The 18,309-nt window shown below is 38.1% G+C and overlaps 1 protein-coding gene and 1 pseudogene across 2 annotated transcripts in view; both read right to left on the bottom strand.

Moving 5' to 3' along the window:
• Window positions 1-3,034, bottom strand: part of bmpr2b (bone morphogenetic protein receptor, type II b (serine/threonine kinase)) — a 75,402-nt gene extending 72,368 nt beyond the window's left edge. For both annotated transcript variants that reach the window (XM_016568961.1, XM_016568962.1), the window contains exon 1: window positions 2,772-3,034. In XM_016568961.1, coding sequence (XP_016424447.1) covers window positions 2,772-2,850 — 79 coding nt within the window. In that variant the 5' untranslated portion in view covers window positions 2,851-3,034. The remainder of the gene's footprint in view (window positions 1-2,771) is intronic.
• Window positions 3,035-5,417: 2,383 nt separating this feature from the next.
• The window catches only part of LOC107752909 (trichohyalin-like), a 26,587-nt pseudogene continuing 13,695 nt past the window's right edge, over window positions 5,418-18,309 (bottom strand).

The raw sequence follows: 18,309 nt of genomic DNA, 5'->3' as shown, positions 1-18,309 counted from the left end.
ACTCATCCTAGTGGTCTTGGACTTTATACTGACAAATCAACATTGACATGCTTTTCCATTTCTCATCAGAGCTGCCTGGTTGACTTTTGTTGTATTCCTTTACATTCGTCTACACTACTGTTCAAAAGTTTGGGTTCGGGAGATTTTTTATTGATTTGTCTCTTATGCTCACCAAGGCTGCATTTATTTAATTTTAAAAATGCAGTAAAATCAGTAATATTATACAATATTATTACAACTTATTTGGGCTCAAGAAACATTTCTTATTACTATCAATGTTGAAAAAGTTTAATTTTAATATTTTTTAAGAAACCGTGATAAATTTTTTTCCAAGACTCTTTGATAAATAGAAAATTCTAAATAACAGAATTTATTTCAAACAAAAAAAGTAAACAAAATATTTACAAATGGTTATTATTAGTGTTCACAGAACTCTTTAAAATTGCATGACACATTTGTTCATGTGATCGCAACATGGCAGCCTCCATGAGGGAGCAACCCACTCCATGAAACAGCTTTTTCGAGGCTACATATGACTGGAGTCTTTTTCTAATGCAAGTAAAATATTATAATTGGGGAAAATTACTGGATGCACCTTTAAGGGATAGCACAACTGACACTTTCATCCTTCTCCTCCCATCCTCTCCCTAATCTCTTGTACCTGTGGAGACAGAGTTAGAATTAAACACTAACCCACAAAACTCTGTATGTCTTGTGATTGATGCTTGATTAGGGAAAAGGCTTGAACGAATCATTGCACACAACATGGGAAAATATATCCATCCATCACATTCCTGCAATTTTTAGGGACTTTTCTAGGGTCTCAAAACAATGGTACAATATCACATGCCTCTGATCTGATGACTAACTGCATATCCATATCAACTGGGTAAACAGGCTCTAATGGCCGACACACAACAAGGTCGAACTGATCTGTATGAATGCAAGAGACAAGAACACAAAACACACTCTCTGATAATGATGATATATACATACTGTACACACAGCCTTACTTTCAACTTGATCCTACACTACACTACTGCCAGCATTTATCACAAATAAAACTGCCCAGTCAATATTTGCAATTATGTATTCTGAATCCTCATAAACCAGATGTCCAACAGCCTGAAAAAATAGCATCTGATTGTGAAACCAACCATCAAGAAACTTTGCTTGTAAATTTCTTTCTAGTTATCCCCAAAAGCACCTGCTTGTGTAACTGTCCAATGCAGAGTCAAACCACTTCAGTTTAATAGTCTTAAACACCATTCAAGTCATTACACTGCCATCAAACTACCGAAAGCAGTATTCAACATAAAACATCACAGGCTACAGGTCATTTTCACTTTGACTGAAAACTACCAGTCTAGATTAATATACCAGGAGACATTTTGTCAATGCATTTGCTGCATACAAAGACAAAAACATTCAAAATACAGACAAAACAGCGCAATAAATAAAGTCAATGAATGGCGATACAGAGGTTTTTAGGACATGTGCCAGGATAGTGCTATGGCATAGTAGCGTGTAAATACATTAATGCATGAATAAGGTAATAATTCAGAAACGTGGACCATAATATTACCACTTGACACCATAACTGTGCTATGGTACCACAGCTGCACCAAACATTAATGTTTTGGGGAAATGCAGCTCACCACAGTGCTAATGTAAAGACTACATAAACTAATTATTGCATCACAAAACCTGCTCTAAAACAAATATGTGCATGTAATACTAAATATAACCAAGTAAGTTCTGCATATATGAAATTTCTTTCTAGTTATCCCCAAAAGCACCTGCTTGTGTAACTGTCCAATGCAGAGTCAAACCACTTCAGTTTAATAGTCTTAAACACCATTCAAGTCATTACACTGCCATCAAACTACCGAAAGCAGTATTCAACATAAAACATCACAGGCTACAGGTCATTTTCACTTTGACTGAAAACTACCAGTCTAGATTAATATACCAGGAGACATTTTGTCAATGCATTTGCTGCATACAAAGACAAAAACATTCAAAATACAGACAAAACAGCGCAATAAATAAAGTCAATGAATGGCGATACAGAGGTTTTTAGGACATGTGCCAGGATAGTGCTATGGCATAGTAGCGTGTAAATACATTAATGCATGAATAAGGTAATAATTCAGAAACGTGGACCATAATATTACCACTTGACACCATAACTGTGCTATGGTACCACAGCTGCACCAAACATTAATGTTTTGGGGAAATGCAGCTCACCACAGTGCTAATGTAAAGACTACACAAACTAATTATTGCATCACAAAACCTGCTCTAAAACAAATATGTGCATGTAATACTACATATAACCAAGTAAGTTCTGCATATATGCAGAGATATTCTCTGATTTAGTTCTAACGTTTCTTTACGAGTAGCCTAGTAGGCTAATAAAAGCACCTGTTTGTGTAACTTCTGACAAATTCAAAGTAAATCCACTTTGGTTTAACTAAACTAGACTAACACACAGAAGACCCCCTTCAAGCCATGAAACTGACATTGAAACTAGATCCAACACAACACATCTCTTGGTAATAATAAACCAGCGAAGCAATATGAAGAACGACACTTCTGACAGTTCACATTTGTACAGTGAACCGATTCAGTTCACTTCACATTACAGCGTCCATGCAACAACGCGTGACTCTGATGAACAACATGCGCTTAAATCTGCAAATAATGTAACATGGACTCTGTACATATCACGGGTAAATATTTGAAATGTAGCTCTGAAGCATATTTACCAGCCACAGCACTGAGCAGAAGCATTGAGCACAGCCCCAGTGACAGCACTGATGTTCGGTTTAGGATCCGCACTCTCATCCTGATGATGGTCCTGGTGTTTCTCGATGGGTTCAGCTCCAAAAAAAAAAAGTTCCAGCAGATTTTCTTTTCCCCCCTTCTTCTTTATCGACCGAAGTTCAAACTCATGTGCTCGGAGGGAACAGTCCGAAATGAGACGTGCAAATGAAGGTTTGGAGGCAGTGCATGATTTTAGACGCCTTTGGGTTTGTGTGTGCTGTGATAAAAGTCCTTTTATTTTAACTTACTAAAAATAAGATGTAAACTGAAATGAAATAAATGTTTTCCTTCTCAATGATTTCTGTATTTTATTTATTTATTTTTTTTGAAGAACATACAGAATGAGAATATTGGATCTTCAGGAATTACAAAATGAATCGGGGTTAATAATTCATTCAATATATCAACACTCCCAGTTTCTGTTAACAAAAAAGCTTGCAAACAAGCAACGTTGTCAAAGGTACAGTAGAAATACCAGAGGAAATATCTGAGCCGATATGGAGGCATTTGTGTTGGAAATGGAGTGTCTTGAGAACCGCTGTTTGAAAGAAATCCCATAATTATCTGATTATTTTACAGTAGTAACCCGTAATTAACTATATACATTTTTTATAAGAGTTCTGAATGATTACAATGCAGAAATGTAGCTCTGAAGCATATTTACCAGCCACAGCACTGAGCAGAAGCATTGAGCACAGCCCCAGTGACAGCACTGATGTTCGGTTTAGGATCCGCACTCTCATCCTGATGATGGTCCTGGTGTTTCTCGATGGGTTCAGCTCCAAAAAAAAAAAGTTCCAGCAGATTTTGGGTTTGTGTGTGCTGTGATAAATAGATTATAAACGCATGTTCTCCATGCTGGTTCGGAGTTTGAGCGATTATACTTAATGCAATGTATGTGATCCACTTCCTCGCATGTCTTCAGCCTTTTAAGAGAGGTCTCAAAACCTGCTGTGATCGCGTCTCGGTTGTTATCGGTGTTTATAAACAAGATTTAGTTTCGATGCATTAGGTTCTGGTCCAGGCGCTCGAGTAGGCTTTCTTAATATGGGTCAGGTTTCTTCGTGTCAGTCCGCTTCAGTCGATGTTTAGTTTCACGAGCTGACGACATGCCCGACATTTCCTGGCTTTATCTGATTTTATTCCTGCATTAATGCCAAAATAATGTGTCTGAACTGAAGCAAATCTACGACAGAAGGAGTCGAGCCCATCGGTCGGTTCAAGCGGCCGAACAGGAGCGACACTGAGTCCGATCCAAAGCGACAGAGGCCTTTAATAAACAGCGCAGTGAGTCTCAGTCGATGATGGTCGGTAAACTGATCGCCGGTCAGAGTCTGCTCGGGTAAATTAGCGCATTTCCGGCATTTGTGTTGGAAATGGAGTGTCTTGAGAACCGCTGTTTGAAAGAAATCCCATAATTATCTGATTATTTTACAGTAGTAACCCGTAATTAACTATATACATTTTTTATAAGAGTTCTGAATGATTACAATGCAATCATTATTATGCAATGAGAATTATGTATGTGTATCAGAAGTTCAATTACTTTTTCTTTCCCAATATTTTTACATAAATGCTTATTACAAATTTGAAAAAAAAAAATGTAACATTGAATATTTATTTATTTTGTAATTAAATATACCTAGTCATGTTTTCATTAATTTCACCCACGTATGCAACGATACTATATTAAACTGGCCACCAGAGTCAGATGACGTGCCAGTACATTTTTGTTGATTACGGTTGGTCCTGTCAATTGAGTAAGATTAGACTACGACAAGCATGTAGGTTTGGCTATGCGGGTGATTGAGGCCACACAATGTTTCCAAACAAACAGCGCCCCCTGGTGACTTACAGTCTGTAAGAGTTCATATGAAGTAAAGCAACAGGAGCATGAGAGCCTTTAAATTACATAACCCTGTCATTAAATTCAAGTGCTCTGTAATTCATTTTAAGACTCTGACTTTCAAGAGAGACGCCGTCACACATACCACACAGATCTGACGGTATGCATGCTGTAACAACTATTGTAAAAGCACTTATATTTATGCATTTTGCTTTTACCCAAAGCAACTTAGGTTGCGTTCGGTGTATACACTATTAGTTCATGCATTCCCTGGTAATCAAACCCAATACCCTGGGCTTTTTTTTTTTTTTTTTAAGTTTATTTAAAAAAACAATTTTTTTTAAAATAACCCACAGTATTACATTTCATTAAACAGATTGCTTATATTGCACACATAACACTGACAGAATAGCTTTGAAGAGTTTTGTAAACACGACTGCAAAGCTTTCAGCTGTACAATTATCTGACAGATGTAAACCTGAACGTTGTCATCTAAAGTAGTTGCCTTGAGCTGATATTTTGTAGCTGGTTAGCATTTTAAGAATGATTTACAACATATTGAAATTATTTTTTTAAAATACATAAATATATGTAAAGTAACAGTAAAAGTAAAACAATTTCAGACCCTGAGTGTGAAATAAATCTTAGGCTCACAGCTAGAATTACTTAATATTAAGTGCAACAATATGGTGTTAAACGAACTATATAATAGTCATTAGATATAAAGGAGTGTTTTATTTCTTTAGCTTTGGCTGAGAGACATTCGGAGCTCTTCCTCTCTGATGCTCCTGTCCAGCCCATGTGTCTCTGATTCCAGCACTGAGGGGATGGGCCGCTGGGACACCGCAGCTAGAGACTCGTTTACCCTGTCTCAGAGACATCAGACTCTGGCTGTTCTTCAGAGAGCGATCGATGAACTCTGCCCTCTGCTGATGGTCCATGACCAACATGAGACGAAGATGATGAACCTAGAAATTGGGTTTAAGTTTTGAGGCTATTTTATATGGCAAAATACAAATGAACAGTTGTGCTAAGTGTTAAGGACAAACCTGTTCCTCTAGTTCATTGACTCGGACTCTGAGACGTTTAAGCTCTTCCTTTTCGGTACCATCTGACAGGGCCTATACAGCACACTATTTAACTATTTTTGCTTTTTCATTAGCAATTAACACAAAAAGACACATAAAACACAAGTGATTGTAATAGTTTGGTATTAGCATGTTACTAACAGTGTTGTTATTTTTACCTAAAACTATTAAATTGTTTTCGGTAAATGAAATAAAGCTAAAATAAAATAAAGCAAGTATTAGTTAACTATTAGACAACAAAAAATTTAATAATATTATAAATGATACCCTGGCAACTCTAAGAAATTAAGTAAATTAAAGCTACATAGAACTATTAAAAAACTAATAAAATAACATGGGTAAAACTTAAACTAAATTTTAAATGAAAACTGAAAATATAAATATATAAAAAATAAAAGCTAATAAAAATATTAATAAATACTATAAAAGTATATAAATAATTCTAAAATAACACTGGTTGTTAAAGCTAACAAATTTATATTGTAATAATAATAATAATATATTCCAAATATTGGGTACTGTGACAATCCATCACACAGAAAGAAGACCAGAACAAAACAAATGTATTCTCTCCATCATACCAGAACTCCAGCTTCTGTCTGTGACAGCTGATGCCTCAGTTTCCCCCTTTCCAGCTCAACCTGGTGATGGCCAAATATATACAGTAATCACGCATATGAATCATACTGACATCATAATATATGGTCCCTTTGTGAGCCGTGCACATACCTGAGTCAGCGTCTCTCTCAGGTGCTGTCGCTCAGTTCGTAGTCTCTCAATCTTCTTCTCCAGATGATTGTTTTTCTTCTGCAGAAGGTTCTGTTCCACCTCCAGTTGTGCCACGGCCCGCTGCATCGCTGACAGACACCCCTGCACAGCAGAGTCTGTCTCCACTTCATTTACGGACTGGGCCTTTGGTTCAAGCTCTTTCTCCTATTAATATTGCCCAAAACAATTCGTCATAAACTACCCATTCACTGAATAGTGTGTTCAAAGGGGACATGTCATGGTTTCCTTGGTTGTCCTTGGTTTCTTGAATTAAAAGAGTACTATGTATAAATATTCTATGGCTCAAAACAAAGCTCCCTCCACAGTCCACCCACACCATTTAAGGAAACTAAGCCGAAAAATGTCTAATTTAGAAACTGTCACACTGGTGATGTGTCACGAATCCTGTCCATGGACTTCCGTTCAATCACCACCAGAGGTCACCCTTCCATTACATTGACTCTCACACTCCACAAACTGTTGTATGTCATCCCGGACTACATATCCCATCATCCATTGCACTGTTTGCACACAGCACTGATTGCACACAGCTGTAACCAATCACACATTCACTATATAACACTCACTCAGATCCCTTTCAGGCTGCCGAGTATTGTATGCGCATATCGCTAGTTGTGATAGCTACGTTACGGAGCCTGCTTTAAGTTTCTTAGTCTAGCCTAGTCTTGCCTTGTCTGTTTCCTCGTCTTCTGATCATTGCCTGTGTACTTTGGATTACCTCTCTCGTCTTGCCCTGTTCGGATACTGTTTGCCCCTGCCTGGACCTTTGCTTTGTACCTGGATTATCCCTCTAGTCTCGCCCCTGTTGGATTACGTTCGCCGTCGACTGACCCTCGCTTGTTTACTGGACTGCTCTTGATTTGTCTTCTATATACCTGTTTGCCATTGCCTGACCCTCGCCTGTTTTGACCACACCCTTAATAAAGCTTGCAAATGGATCCGTACGTCTCACGTCTTGTTTGTCCCGTAACATGATTTCACAGCCATGACTGGCCATGTTTACATTTTATCAACAGCTTATTCAATATTCAGTGACATGGTAAGGGTGTTTTTCCTTGCTTCATATTCAGAATGTTTAGCCAATCATGTACATAAAGAAGTCCTAAAGACACAACAGCAACAAAAGCCCATTTAGTTAGTATTAAGGGGACACAAAGGGTCAAAAATAAAATAATTAAATGAATCAATGCTTTTGGTACAAGAAAGTGGATTTCGGGAGAAAAAAAGAAGCTACAAAATGTACACTATTGTTCAAAAGTTTGGGGTCAGTAACATTTTTTTTAAATGTTTTTTTTTTTAAATACTCAAAGAATGCTCAAACTCTTATTATTGTCAATGTTATAAAACATTTGTGCTGCTTAATATTCTCTAGTCTCGCCCCTGTTGGATTACGTTCGCCGTCGACTGACCCTCGCTTGTTTACTGGACTGCTCTTGATTTGTCTTCTATATACCTGTTTGCCATTGCCTGACCCTCGCCTGTTTTGACCACACCCTTAATAAAGCTTGCAAATGGATCCGTACGTCTCACGTCTTGTTTGTCCCGTAACATGATTTCACAGCCATGACTGGCCATGTTTACATTTTATCAACAGCTTATTCAATATTCAGTGACATGGTAAGGGTGTTTTTCCTTGCTTCATATTCAGAATGTTTAGCCAATCATGTACATAAAGAAGTCCTAAAGACACAACAGCAACAAAAGCCCATTTAGTTAGTATTAAGGGGACACAAAGGGTCAAAAATAAAATAATTAAATGAATCAATGCTTTTGGTACAAGAAAGTGGATTGCGGGAGAAAAAAAGAAGCTACAAAATGTACACTATTGTTCAAAAGTTTGGGGTAAGTAACATTTTTTTTAAATGTTTTTTTTTTAAATACTCAAAGAATGCTCAAACACTCTTATTATTGTCAATGTTATAAAACATTTGTGCTGCTTAATATTTTTGTGGAAACCATAACTCATTTTTTCAGGATTTTTGCTGAAAAGAAAATTCAAAAGAGCAGCACTTATTTGAACTAGAAATGTTTTGTAACAAATGTCTTTTTTGTCCTTTTGATAAATTTATTGCATCCTTGTTAATTTCTTAAAAAAAAAAAAACTTACTGACCCATACTTCTGAACGGTCCCTGCTCAACTGGGAGTTCCAGATACTAGTCTTAATTATATACAAGATAATCAAAAACCAATTCATATATAAAGGTGCACTCAGTAATGTTTAGTAACAGCTAAATAGTACTCGCTTCCTATATAAGCCAGTATTTTTGGACACTTTCAGTCAAAGAATACACTAATTATGGTTGATTGAAAAAAAAATGAAAGAATTTTTATATTCTGTAGCTGAAATCTTTAGCTTTTGCTGCATCCACACCAGTGGGTGTCTGAATAAAGTTCAAGGCCATATCAGCACAACTACACAAATATGTACTTTTAATTGTGACCATAATGACACATTTTATGCTAGCTATTTGAAACTTAGGGATGTCTCTGTCTTACTAACCTGTGACGTATCAGCTTTTGCTTGCCCTCTCTTATGATCCTGCTGTTCCAGCCTCTTCTTATAGTAAATCAGCATGGATTCAGTTTTCTCCAGAGCTGTCCTGACACGGCCCCTGTCTTTACTCAGCTCCTCAACTCGCTCTTTAAGAGCACATACTTCAACATCCTTCTCTTGGAGGAGTCTGTCTCTCTCCTCCTTTTCTAAAAGGACAGAGGAAATTTGTTCCTTTAGCCTTAGCCTTTAGTCCTCATTCTCTGGGGGTCCAGTTTTTATGTTCTCATTTCTTATTGTGGAGTGCAGTCTGTCAATCTCAGTCTGCAGGGTCTGAGCCTTGGTCCTCAAACTCTATTTCCTGTTCTTTTTTTGTAAGGTCCTTTCTAAGTGTCTGTCTCTAACAATTTGTCATGAGACTGATATTCAGTATTTATCTCTAGAGTACCGTGGCCACTATCCGTCTTTGTTCCTTTGTTTTTCTTTTCAGATTCTCTAAGATTACGTAAAACCTCTTCCATTTTGGTCTCAATCTCTTGTTTCTCTTTCTCTAAGGTTTCCATTTTTTCCCTCAATATCTTGGTATTTCTTTTCTCATCTTCAAATTGATCATGCAATCTAAGTTTTGCTGATTGTTCTTTATACGCCATTTCTCAAATACTCTCCAACTCAGTTTCTTTGTCCTTCAGTCTCTGTGACAATAATTCTAGTTGTCTTATGTTTTGCTCCTCCGGTTGCTGAAATTTCTCACTTTTTCTGGTCTCATTTTCATATTTCTCTTTCATCAATTCTATCTCATTTTCCTTTTCACTCAGTCTTTTTCTGAGGAGCTCCAATCCCTCTAACGCACCTTGTTTCTCTATATTTTCTCTTTGGCGTTCCTCCCAATCTTTACTCTCTCTTCTTCTGTCCTCTCTTAGTCTGTTCACCTCCTGTCTCAGCTCTCTGAATCTGTTGCTCAGTTCCTCTGATTCTCCGGTCCTTTCTCCCGCTAAAGAGCTGAGTTCAGTCCTCTGATTTTCCAGGATGTCCATTCTAGCCTCTCTCTGCTCTGCTATGCTCTTCATGGTCGCCAATTCTTCTAATAACTTCTCCTGTCTTCGCTGCATTTGTTCCTTCCCTTGCAAACCTTCCTCGTTTTTCTTCCTAAGTTGTTCTTCTTGTAGCTGCAGAGTGGTCTTAAAGGAACACTCCACTATTTTTGAAAATAGGCTCATTTTCCAACTCCCCTAGAGTTAAACAGTTGAGTTTTACCGTTTTCGAATCCATTCAGCCGATCTCCGGGTCTAGCTGTAGCACTTTTTCTGAATGGATTCGAAAACGGTAAAACTCAACTGTTTAACTCTAGGGGAGTTGGAAAATGAGCCTATTTTCAAAAATAGTGGAGTGTTCCTTTAAGCTCCTGTTTTTTCTTCTCTAGCATCTGGACTTTTTAGTAGAAGATCTTTGGTTTTGATCTGTGCCGCCTAAAGCCTTCCACTCTGCTTCGGACCAACTCGTCCTTCTTTTCCTGCATCATGGACCGGAGTCTCTCTCCCTCACGATGACTCTCTTCTAGCAGTTCCTTCAGAGTCGCCATCTCCTGAAGGTCTGCAATCAGGTCTTCTCGTATTTTCTGGTTCTGCTCTTCTCGTTCCTGGATTTTTGACCTGGTTTGTTCTTTGGTTCTTGAAAGATTAACCACCTGTTCTTGTAAAGTATCCACCTGGGCAGCCAGTGCTTCTTTACTTTCTTTTGCATCATTCAGCAAAGAGCTTATCCTGTCCTTCTCTCGCCTCTCTCGAAGCGTTTCATCTCTCAGAGCCTCAATCTCTCTCTCTTTCCTTTGAAGCTCTGCTGAGAGATGGTCTCTCTCCTCCTCCAGCTCTCGTACACAAGCACCAAGCTTCTCCACACATTCCATCTTCTCCACCATCAGGATATGTTGACTTTTTTGCAGATCTTCAAGCCTGGCTCTCAGCCTTTCCCCTTCTGTTTTTTCATCTCTCAGTTGGGTCTCCAGACGCCTCCTCTCATCTTCAATCTGACTTAAAGACCTCATCAATCTTTGTTTCTCCTCTTCACTGTTCTCTGCCCTGGATTCAAGCACTTGTGCTTCCCCTCGGCTCTCCTGCAGCAGTTGTGACAAAATTCCCACTCTCCTAACCGTTCATCCAGTTTTTCTTTCAGCGACTTCACCTCTTTGCCCTGTTCGCCTATAAGTTTCTTCAGATTTTCAACAGTCTCCCTCTCTTGATCTCGCTCACGCCTGACTAATAGTAGCTCCTGATTACAGTCCATAAGTGTCTCCTCTTTCTCTCGCTGTTGATGTTTTTCCTTCTCCAGTGCCGTTTCAGACTCTCGTAGACTGCTTGAAACTTCAAGATTCCTCTGCTCGGCTTCATGCAGCTTTTCTCTCAGCCCTCTTTTTCTTTTTGTTGTAAACTCTTCTTCAGTGCCTGTGCCTCCACCTCAGCATCTCGTAGGAGGCCAGTTTGGCATTCAAGGTCTTCTTGTTGCTCCATTCTCATCTTCCTGCCCTCCTCATTCTCCTGGTTCAGTTCATCAATCTTCAGTCTCTGCCCCAACTCTGTCTCCTTCTGAAGGAACTCTCCTCTCAGTATCTGCTCTCTATCTCTTTCCTCAATCTCCTGTCTTTTCCTTCTCTCTTCTTCTGAGTTCATCCGGTCACATTCCATTTCGGCTAACTTGGCTTTGCACCTGTTTACCTCTTCGTGCTCTGCTTTGAGCTTCTGTTCAGACATCTTCTGTTCTTGTGTGAGCAATTCTTTTAGCTCACTATCTCTCTCTTCCACCCTTTCTAGTGTCTCCTCTTTTTCTTGAATGACTGCCTCCATTTTGGTATTGAGATCTTCTAATTCTCTTTTCAGTTGTTTCTGCTGTTCCTTAAGCTCCAGTTGCTGCCTGTCCACCTCTCTTTGTTTCTCCATCTCCTTCTCTTTCATCTTTGAGTATTGCTCCTTTAGAAGTTTAAGTTGCTCGTCCTTCTGCTCAACATCAGCCTCTAGTTTCTCTATGATAACCTCTAATGACTGAATTCTACCTTTGAGATCACCAATGTCCTCTCCTCTCTTTTGTACCTCTTCCTTTCTTTCTCTAAGAAGCTCTCTTAGTTCTGTCCTCTCTCTTTCAGCAACCCGGTTTACGCTCTCCTTCACTTTTTCTATGTTGTCAGCTCGTCTCTTCCACCACTCCACATTGTCTTTCACCTCTTTCAGTCGCAGTTCAAGAGTTCTCTTTTCTTTAGACAACATAGTTTGAAATTGTTCCACATCTTTATCTCTTTCTTCCACAAGTAATGAGATATGTTCTTTATCTCTCATCAGTTCATCAGTATTCTGCTTTTGATCTCTATCAAGTCAAAAGTCTTTCTGTTCTAACTGTCTTCTCCACCTCATTTCTTTCTCCCTCTCTTGCTCATCTCTTTTCTTTTGTTTGGTTTCATTTTCTCTTATTTTCTCCATTTCCCTCTCTTTTAGTTGAGTGTTGTGTTTCTCCAGGGCTTCTAATCTACTCTCCAAGGTCTCTTTCTCTTGTAACTCTATTTCCAGACTCTCAATTGTTCTCTCGTGTGATTGGACTTTCGATTTTAACTCTTCGATATCCTCTCCTCTCTTTCGTATTTCATCCTCCTTCTTTTTCAGTAGATCAGACATCTTTGCCTTCTCTCGCTCTGTGACCTTGAGGTTCTGACTTTCTCTTTCCACACTTTCTATAAACTTCTGATTTAACTCTTCTTTCTCTCTCTGAACCTCATTTTCTCTCTCCTTCCATCGCTCAATCTCATCACACGCTTCTCTCAGTCTTAGTTTGGTTGTTTTCTGCTCTACTGCTGATTTCGTTTGTAGTTTCTCAATTTCTGTGTTTCTTTTATCTAAGATGTCTGAAAGCTCTTCTTTTTCTTTTAACAAGACATCAATCTTGTTCCTCAGTATCTCCACTTCTCCATCTTTCTGGCCGAGTTCTGTATTCAGAGCTTCTCTCTCTTTTTGACATATTTCTCTCTCTGTTTTGCTTTCTTCTGCTTGTACTTTGTTTTTCTGTGATTCTTGTTCAACATCTCTCTGAATCCTCTTGCATTCCGACTGCCAGTTTTCTATCTCTCTTTCACTCTTCCTTCTTTCCTCTGTTGCTTCTTTTCTTTCCCGTTCTCTTTGTGCTGTCTCTCTTTCTCTCCAAGTCTGTCTGTAGACACTGAATCTCTCCTACACAATTAATAGAGAAAAATGTAACATTTTAATTACACACAAATATACACCAACATATTAAACCAATAAAGTGAACAGCCAATGAGAAGGTTTTTTTTTAAATAATAAAACAGTCCGACCTTGCAAGACATCTTTGGTCTGTGTGAGCGTTTCCACCTGTGTTTGTAGCTGACTGCACTGCACCTCCAAACTTGAGGCCTGTTCCTGAACCTGTGCAATCTGCTTCTGGAGGCATGCTACCACATCTCTGAAAAGAGACCGCAGCAGGTTAGAAACTGATAGGGGATTGGTACAAAAATGGTTCAAACAATGCCCTTTTAAAATATATATCAATACTAATATCTGTTTGAAATACCCATTTAATATGTTTGATCTATTTCATTTTATTAGATTCTAATCTAGTTATACAGATTCAACATAAAACAGTTGATGTTGATTTTAAAGGTAACAACCTAGCAACTTTTTTCTATTAAGAATGTGTTTTAATTGGTTATATCGAATTGTCTGACAAAAAGGATGACACTTTAATAACAAAAGTAAGTTTAAATATGTTTAACAAAAATGTCCTCATAAAGCTTGAAAAGACTAGTATAAAAGAATACTGAGCTGTTAGTATGTTGTTTTATGAGAAAGTGTCTTTTTTTAAACAAATTAACACGGACTCAGTTTCATTATACCTGAGTTCCTCTTTGACCTGTTTGAGTTCCTCCTTCTCTCTCTCCAGTGAACATACTGTGTCCTCTAGTCTCTGTCTCTCTCTAATTAGGTTGTCTTTCTCTTGTTCAGCTCTTCTCTGCTGCTTTGAGCAGTTCTGCCTGGACACTCTGCAACTCCTTCATCACAGTGCTGCACTGCTGAGGTAACTGAAAAACATCACTGTCCATGAGTAGACCCAAAAAACAAGAAGTATTCAAAAATGGAGAATATGTGTACAGAATAATATACACAAAAGCCCATCATTATCAAAAACCTAGGGTGATAAGGACTCAATGATCTTATTTAGTCTTTTATGACCTCTCACCTTATATTGCACAGCTACTCAACAAACAAATAACTGTACAATTATTTTGATTTTATATTAATTGTACAAGTACAATAACTGAAACTTTTTGTTATTTGTATTATTATTTTAATTTAAATTATATTTACTGATTTTCAAATAGTTGTATCTCGACCAAATATTGTCCTATCCCAACAAACTATACATCAATGGATAGCTTTTAGATTATGTATAAATCTCAATTTCGAAAAGTTGACCCTTATGACTGGTTTTGTGGTCCAAGCCAGGGTCACATTTTGGTTTTACAATTTTTTGGGAATTTTTAGTAAACACTAAGTAAAATCTGTTCTTTTAATTGATAATTTAATTAATATATACTTACATGTATAGAGAGAATTTCTTGGAAACTTGCCACCTTGCACCTAGTTAGAACACAATGTTTACTTCCTTTTTTTTGAGTTCTGAATCTAGTTTGCAAGCAGTCAGTATTGTCCAAGTTTCTCACCTCTGCAATCCTTTGTTCATTATTCTTCTTCTCTTCTGTGAGAGCAGTCACCTTCCTCCCTCTCTGTCTCCAGCTCATTCTCCAGCTCTCTCTCTCGGACTCTGAGCTGCTGCCGTGTTTTCAGATCAGTCTCTCTCTGTTCCCTGGAACACAGTGGGATCATGAACACAAATTGCAGTAAAGAATCACTGGTTGAGAAAACACAGGGCCAACATACGACAGCCAAATATAACAGCTGTTGAGATAAACGCAGACATTTATAGTGTCATCTAAAGCCCCATGTATTCATTAGTATTCCTACCAAACTCATACAAGCTCATTAGGGACCTGATTAGCTGTCATTTAGAGTCACAGACACACTTCATCTACAGATTTTAAACTGCCTATCACACAAACATATTTTACTCTGCCTTGTGCATAACAAGCAGGTACAGGTAAGGGGTAGGCAATATAAACACTATTTATATCAAAATATTCAAAGTTTAGTAGTGTTATAATATATGAAATACATTCTTTTTTATTTCGCATTTCCACCATTATAATTATGAAGCAAATGCTTCCATGCTAACATACTCCGCAGACTCTGATTTACATCACATCTATAGCCTTTTCATCAGTTGACTTGTCTGTTATGAATTTTTAAATATGTCCCTCTGTTTCACAAAGCCGCACCTTAATTCGTTGGCCTCTAGAGACGTGGTCTTCACTTCCCTGCGCAGACCTGCTATCTCTGTGCCACATGCCTGGATCTGGGCCTGGACTTCTGCCACCTCCGTCTCCAAATGAGGGGTCAGGAAAACAAAACTCACACTTCTCATCCCTCCATCCCAAACCTGGCCCTACCAGCAACGCAATCTGGTGCTGAATCAAGTAATTACAGGCAAGAGGCCTGTGGCAGCTTGCAGGGATTTGGTCACGCCCCTAGGCAGTGTAAGTGATCTATGCTAAAGATGGGCTAAACCTGCGTGCCAAACCTGCAGAGCACGAACACCGAGTTCTCTCTTTGGCCAGAGCTTCATTTAAAGTAGCCATTTTCTCCAGGGCATCTCGATCTTCTGCCAGCTCCCTCTTGAGCTGGGTTTGACTGGAGGACAGAGCCAGTAATGACTCCCGTGCCTGGAAGGAAGGAGAGAGGGAAAATGGAGGACAACATAAAGCAGGGGTCTCCAAACTCAGTCCTGGAGGGCCAGTGTCCTGCATAGTTTAGCTCTAACCCTAATTAAACACACAGCTAATCAAGGTCTTACTAGGTATACTTGAAACTTCCAGGCAGGTGTGTTGAGGCAAGTTGGAGCTAAACTCTGCAGGACACCGGCCCTCCAGGACCGAGTTTGGAGACCCCTGACATAAAGGAATGATGGAGAGGTTTGGAAGGGTGACAAAATACAGGACGGGAAACAACACAACTCGGACAAAACTCCATGGATCCATCTAAACAGGCAGAACTGCCTGATGTCCCAGGGCCAGCGTGTGAGAGTTTTGGGTGAATTGACACAACTGTTTTGCTTATGTACATATACACTCACTAGCCATATAGACATGGTCAAGACAATCTGCTGAAGTCCAAACAAAGCATCAGAATGGGGAAGAAAGGTGATTTAAGTCTATGTTTAGACTGCAGGCAAATTGGATTTTTTCTCAAATCAGATCTTTTCAGCAGATTGTCCACACTATTATTTGCAGGTGATTAAGACTTTCAAAATCATTAAAAAAAACCTTACCAACAACAAACATTTGAACAGTAGTGATGAGGTCTTGCTGAAATTGTGAGAATGTTTTGTGGCAGTCATGCCTCTCTCCACTCTATCAGTTTACCTTGAGTAAAGAATCTTTAGTGTCGGCAACCTCTTGCTCAGCTTGTGCTCTGTCCAGCTTCTCTCTCTCTAGCTTCCCCTGCCGGCTGTGCAGCTCCAGACGGGTGCGAGTCTGTCACAGCTGAGCGGTTTCTAGCATCTCTGCCTCCATGCTGATACACTTCAAGTTATTTACCAGCAGAATTCAGCATGATGAGCATGACTGAACAGGGCTCTAATGATACACACATCCTAAATTAATTCTGCATAATGTTAAGCGGTGATCGATGGATAAGCATACCGTTTCTGTCTCTCTCTCTCCAGCTGAATTCTCTCCTCCTCCTCCTTCTCTCTCTGTCATCTTCAAGTGTTCATTCTCCTGTCTCAGCTCCTCTGCGAGTCTCTCAGCCTCCTCTATCTGACTGCGCAAACAAGTTACCTTCTCCTTCTCACTGTCACATACAACATCTCCATAGATTATTCTTCTATATTCAACCATGTCAGTTTACACCAATTTCAGTTTTACCAATTGGCCAATAGCAATTAGCCAATAATTATTTGTAATTGCCGCTAATAAAATTCGATATTATGTTGTAAAAAAATACATTAGCCTTCAAAAGTCTGGGGTCAGTATGAATTTTTTTATGTTTTATTTATATTTTATCAAAATATAAAAATGTATTTTATTATATATTTTATTATTTATATATATTTTATTGATATTTTATAGTTTTATTTATTATTTGATCAAAAATACAATAAAAACTAATATTTTCAGCATCATTACTCCAGTCTTCAGTGTCACATGATCCTTCAGAAAGCATTCTAATATGCTGATTTGCTGCTCAAGAAATATTTCTTATTAGTATCATCAATGTTGAAAATATCAATATTTTTGTGGAAACTATGATAATTTTTTTTTCAGGATTCTTTGATGAAAAGAAAGTTCAAAAGAATAGCATTTACTTGAAGTATAATTTTTTCTATTATAAACAATATTATACATGCCTTTTACTGTCACTTTTGATCAATTTAATGTGACTTCGCTGAATAAAACTAGTAATTACTTTCGAAAAATACCTTACTGACCCGAAACTTTTAAACAGTAGTGTAAATTACTGAAAGAAATAAAACACTTCATTCACTCATTTTAATTTTAAAACAGTGAATTTAGGTATTTATTCAACTCATTTAAAATTTTACATTCAACAGCGTTATTAAATTATAGGTGTTTTTAAAGTTTATTTTAAAGTGAGAGTTCGATTGAAATTTAAATGTAAAATAAGGAAATGAGCTTAAACAATTAAATATCCAATAGGGATTGGTGCCACTAAATAAAAAAACAAACAAACAAACATATATTAGCTGATAACCAATATGGTTCAAATATTTTGTAAATAACCTAAAATGATGCTATGTTACAACACAATTAAAAAAATACAGTTAATCACTTAGATCAACCCCTTAAAGGTAGCCTTCAGGAATATTAAAGGGGTCATATGATGCTGCTAAAAAGAACATTATTTTGTGTATTTGGTGTAATGAAATGTGTTTATGCGGTTTAAGGTTCAAAAAACAAATTATTTTCCACATACTGTACATTGTAGTTGCTCCTCTATGCCCCGCCTTTCTGAAACGCGTCGATTTTTACAAAGCTCATCAGTCTGAAAAGCAAGGTGTGCTCTGATTGGCCAGCTATCCAGAGCGTTGTGATTGGCCGAATACCTCAAGCGTGAGACGGAAATGTTACGCCCCTCAC

Source organism: Sinocyclocheilus rhinocerous, unplaced genomic scaffold (genome assembly GCF_001515625.1).
Source record: "Sinocyclocheilus rhinocerous isolate Xijiao unplaced genomic scaffold, SAMN03320098_v1.1 scaffold1252, whole genome shotgun sequence".
NCBI classification, from domain to species: Eukaryota; Metazoa; Chordata; class Actinopteri; order Cypriniformes; family Cyprinidae; genus Sinocyclocheilus; species Sinocyclocheilus rhinocerous.
Note: the sequence above shows the minus strand (reverse complement) of the source record. Positions and strands in the feature narration are given on the sequence as shown.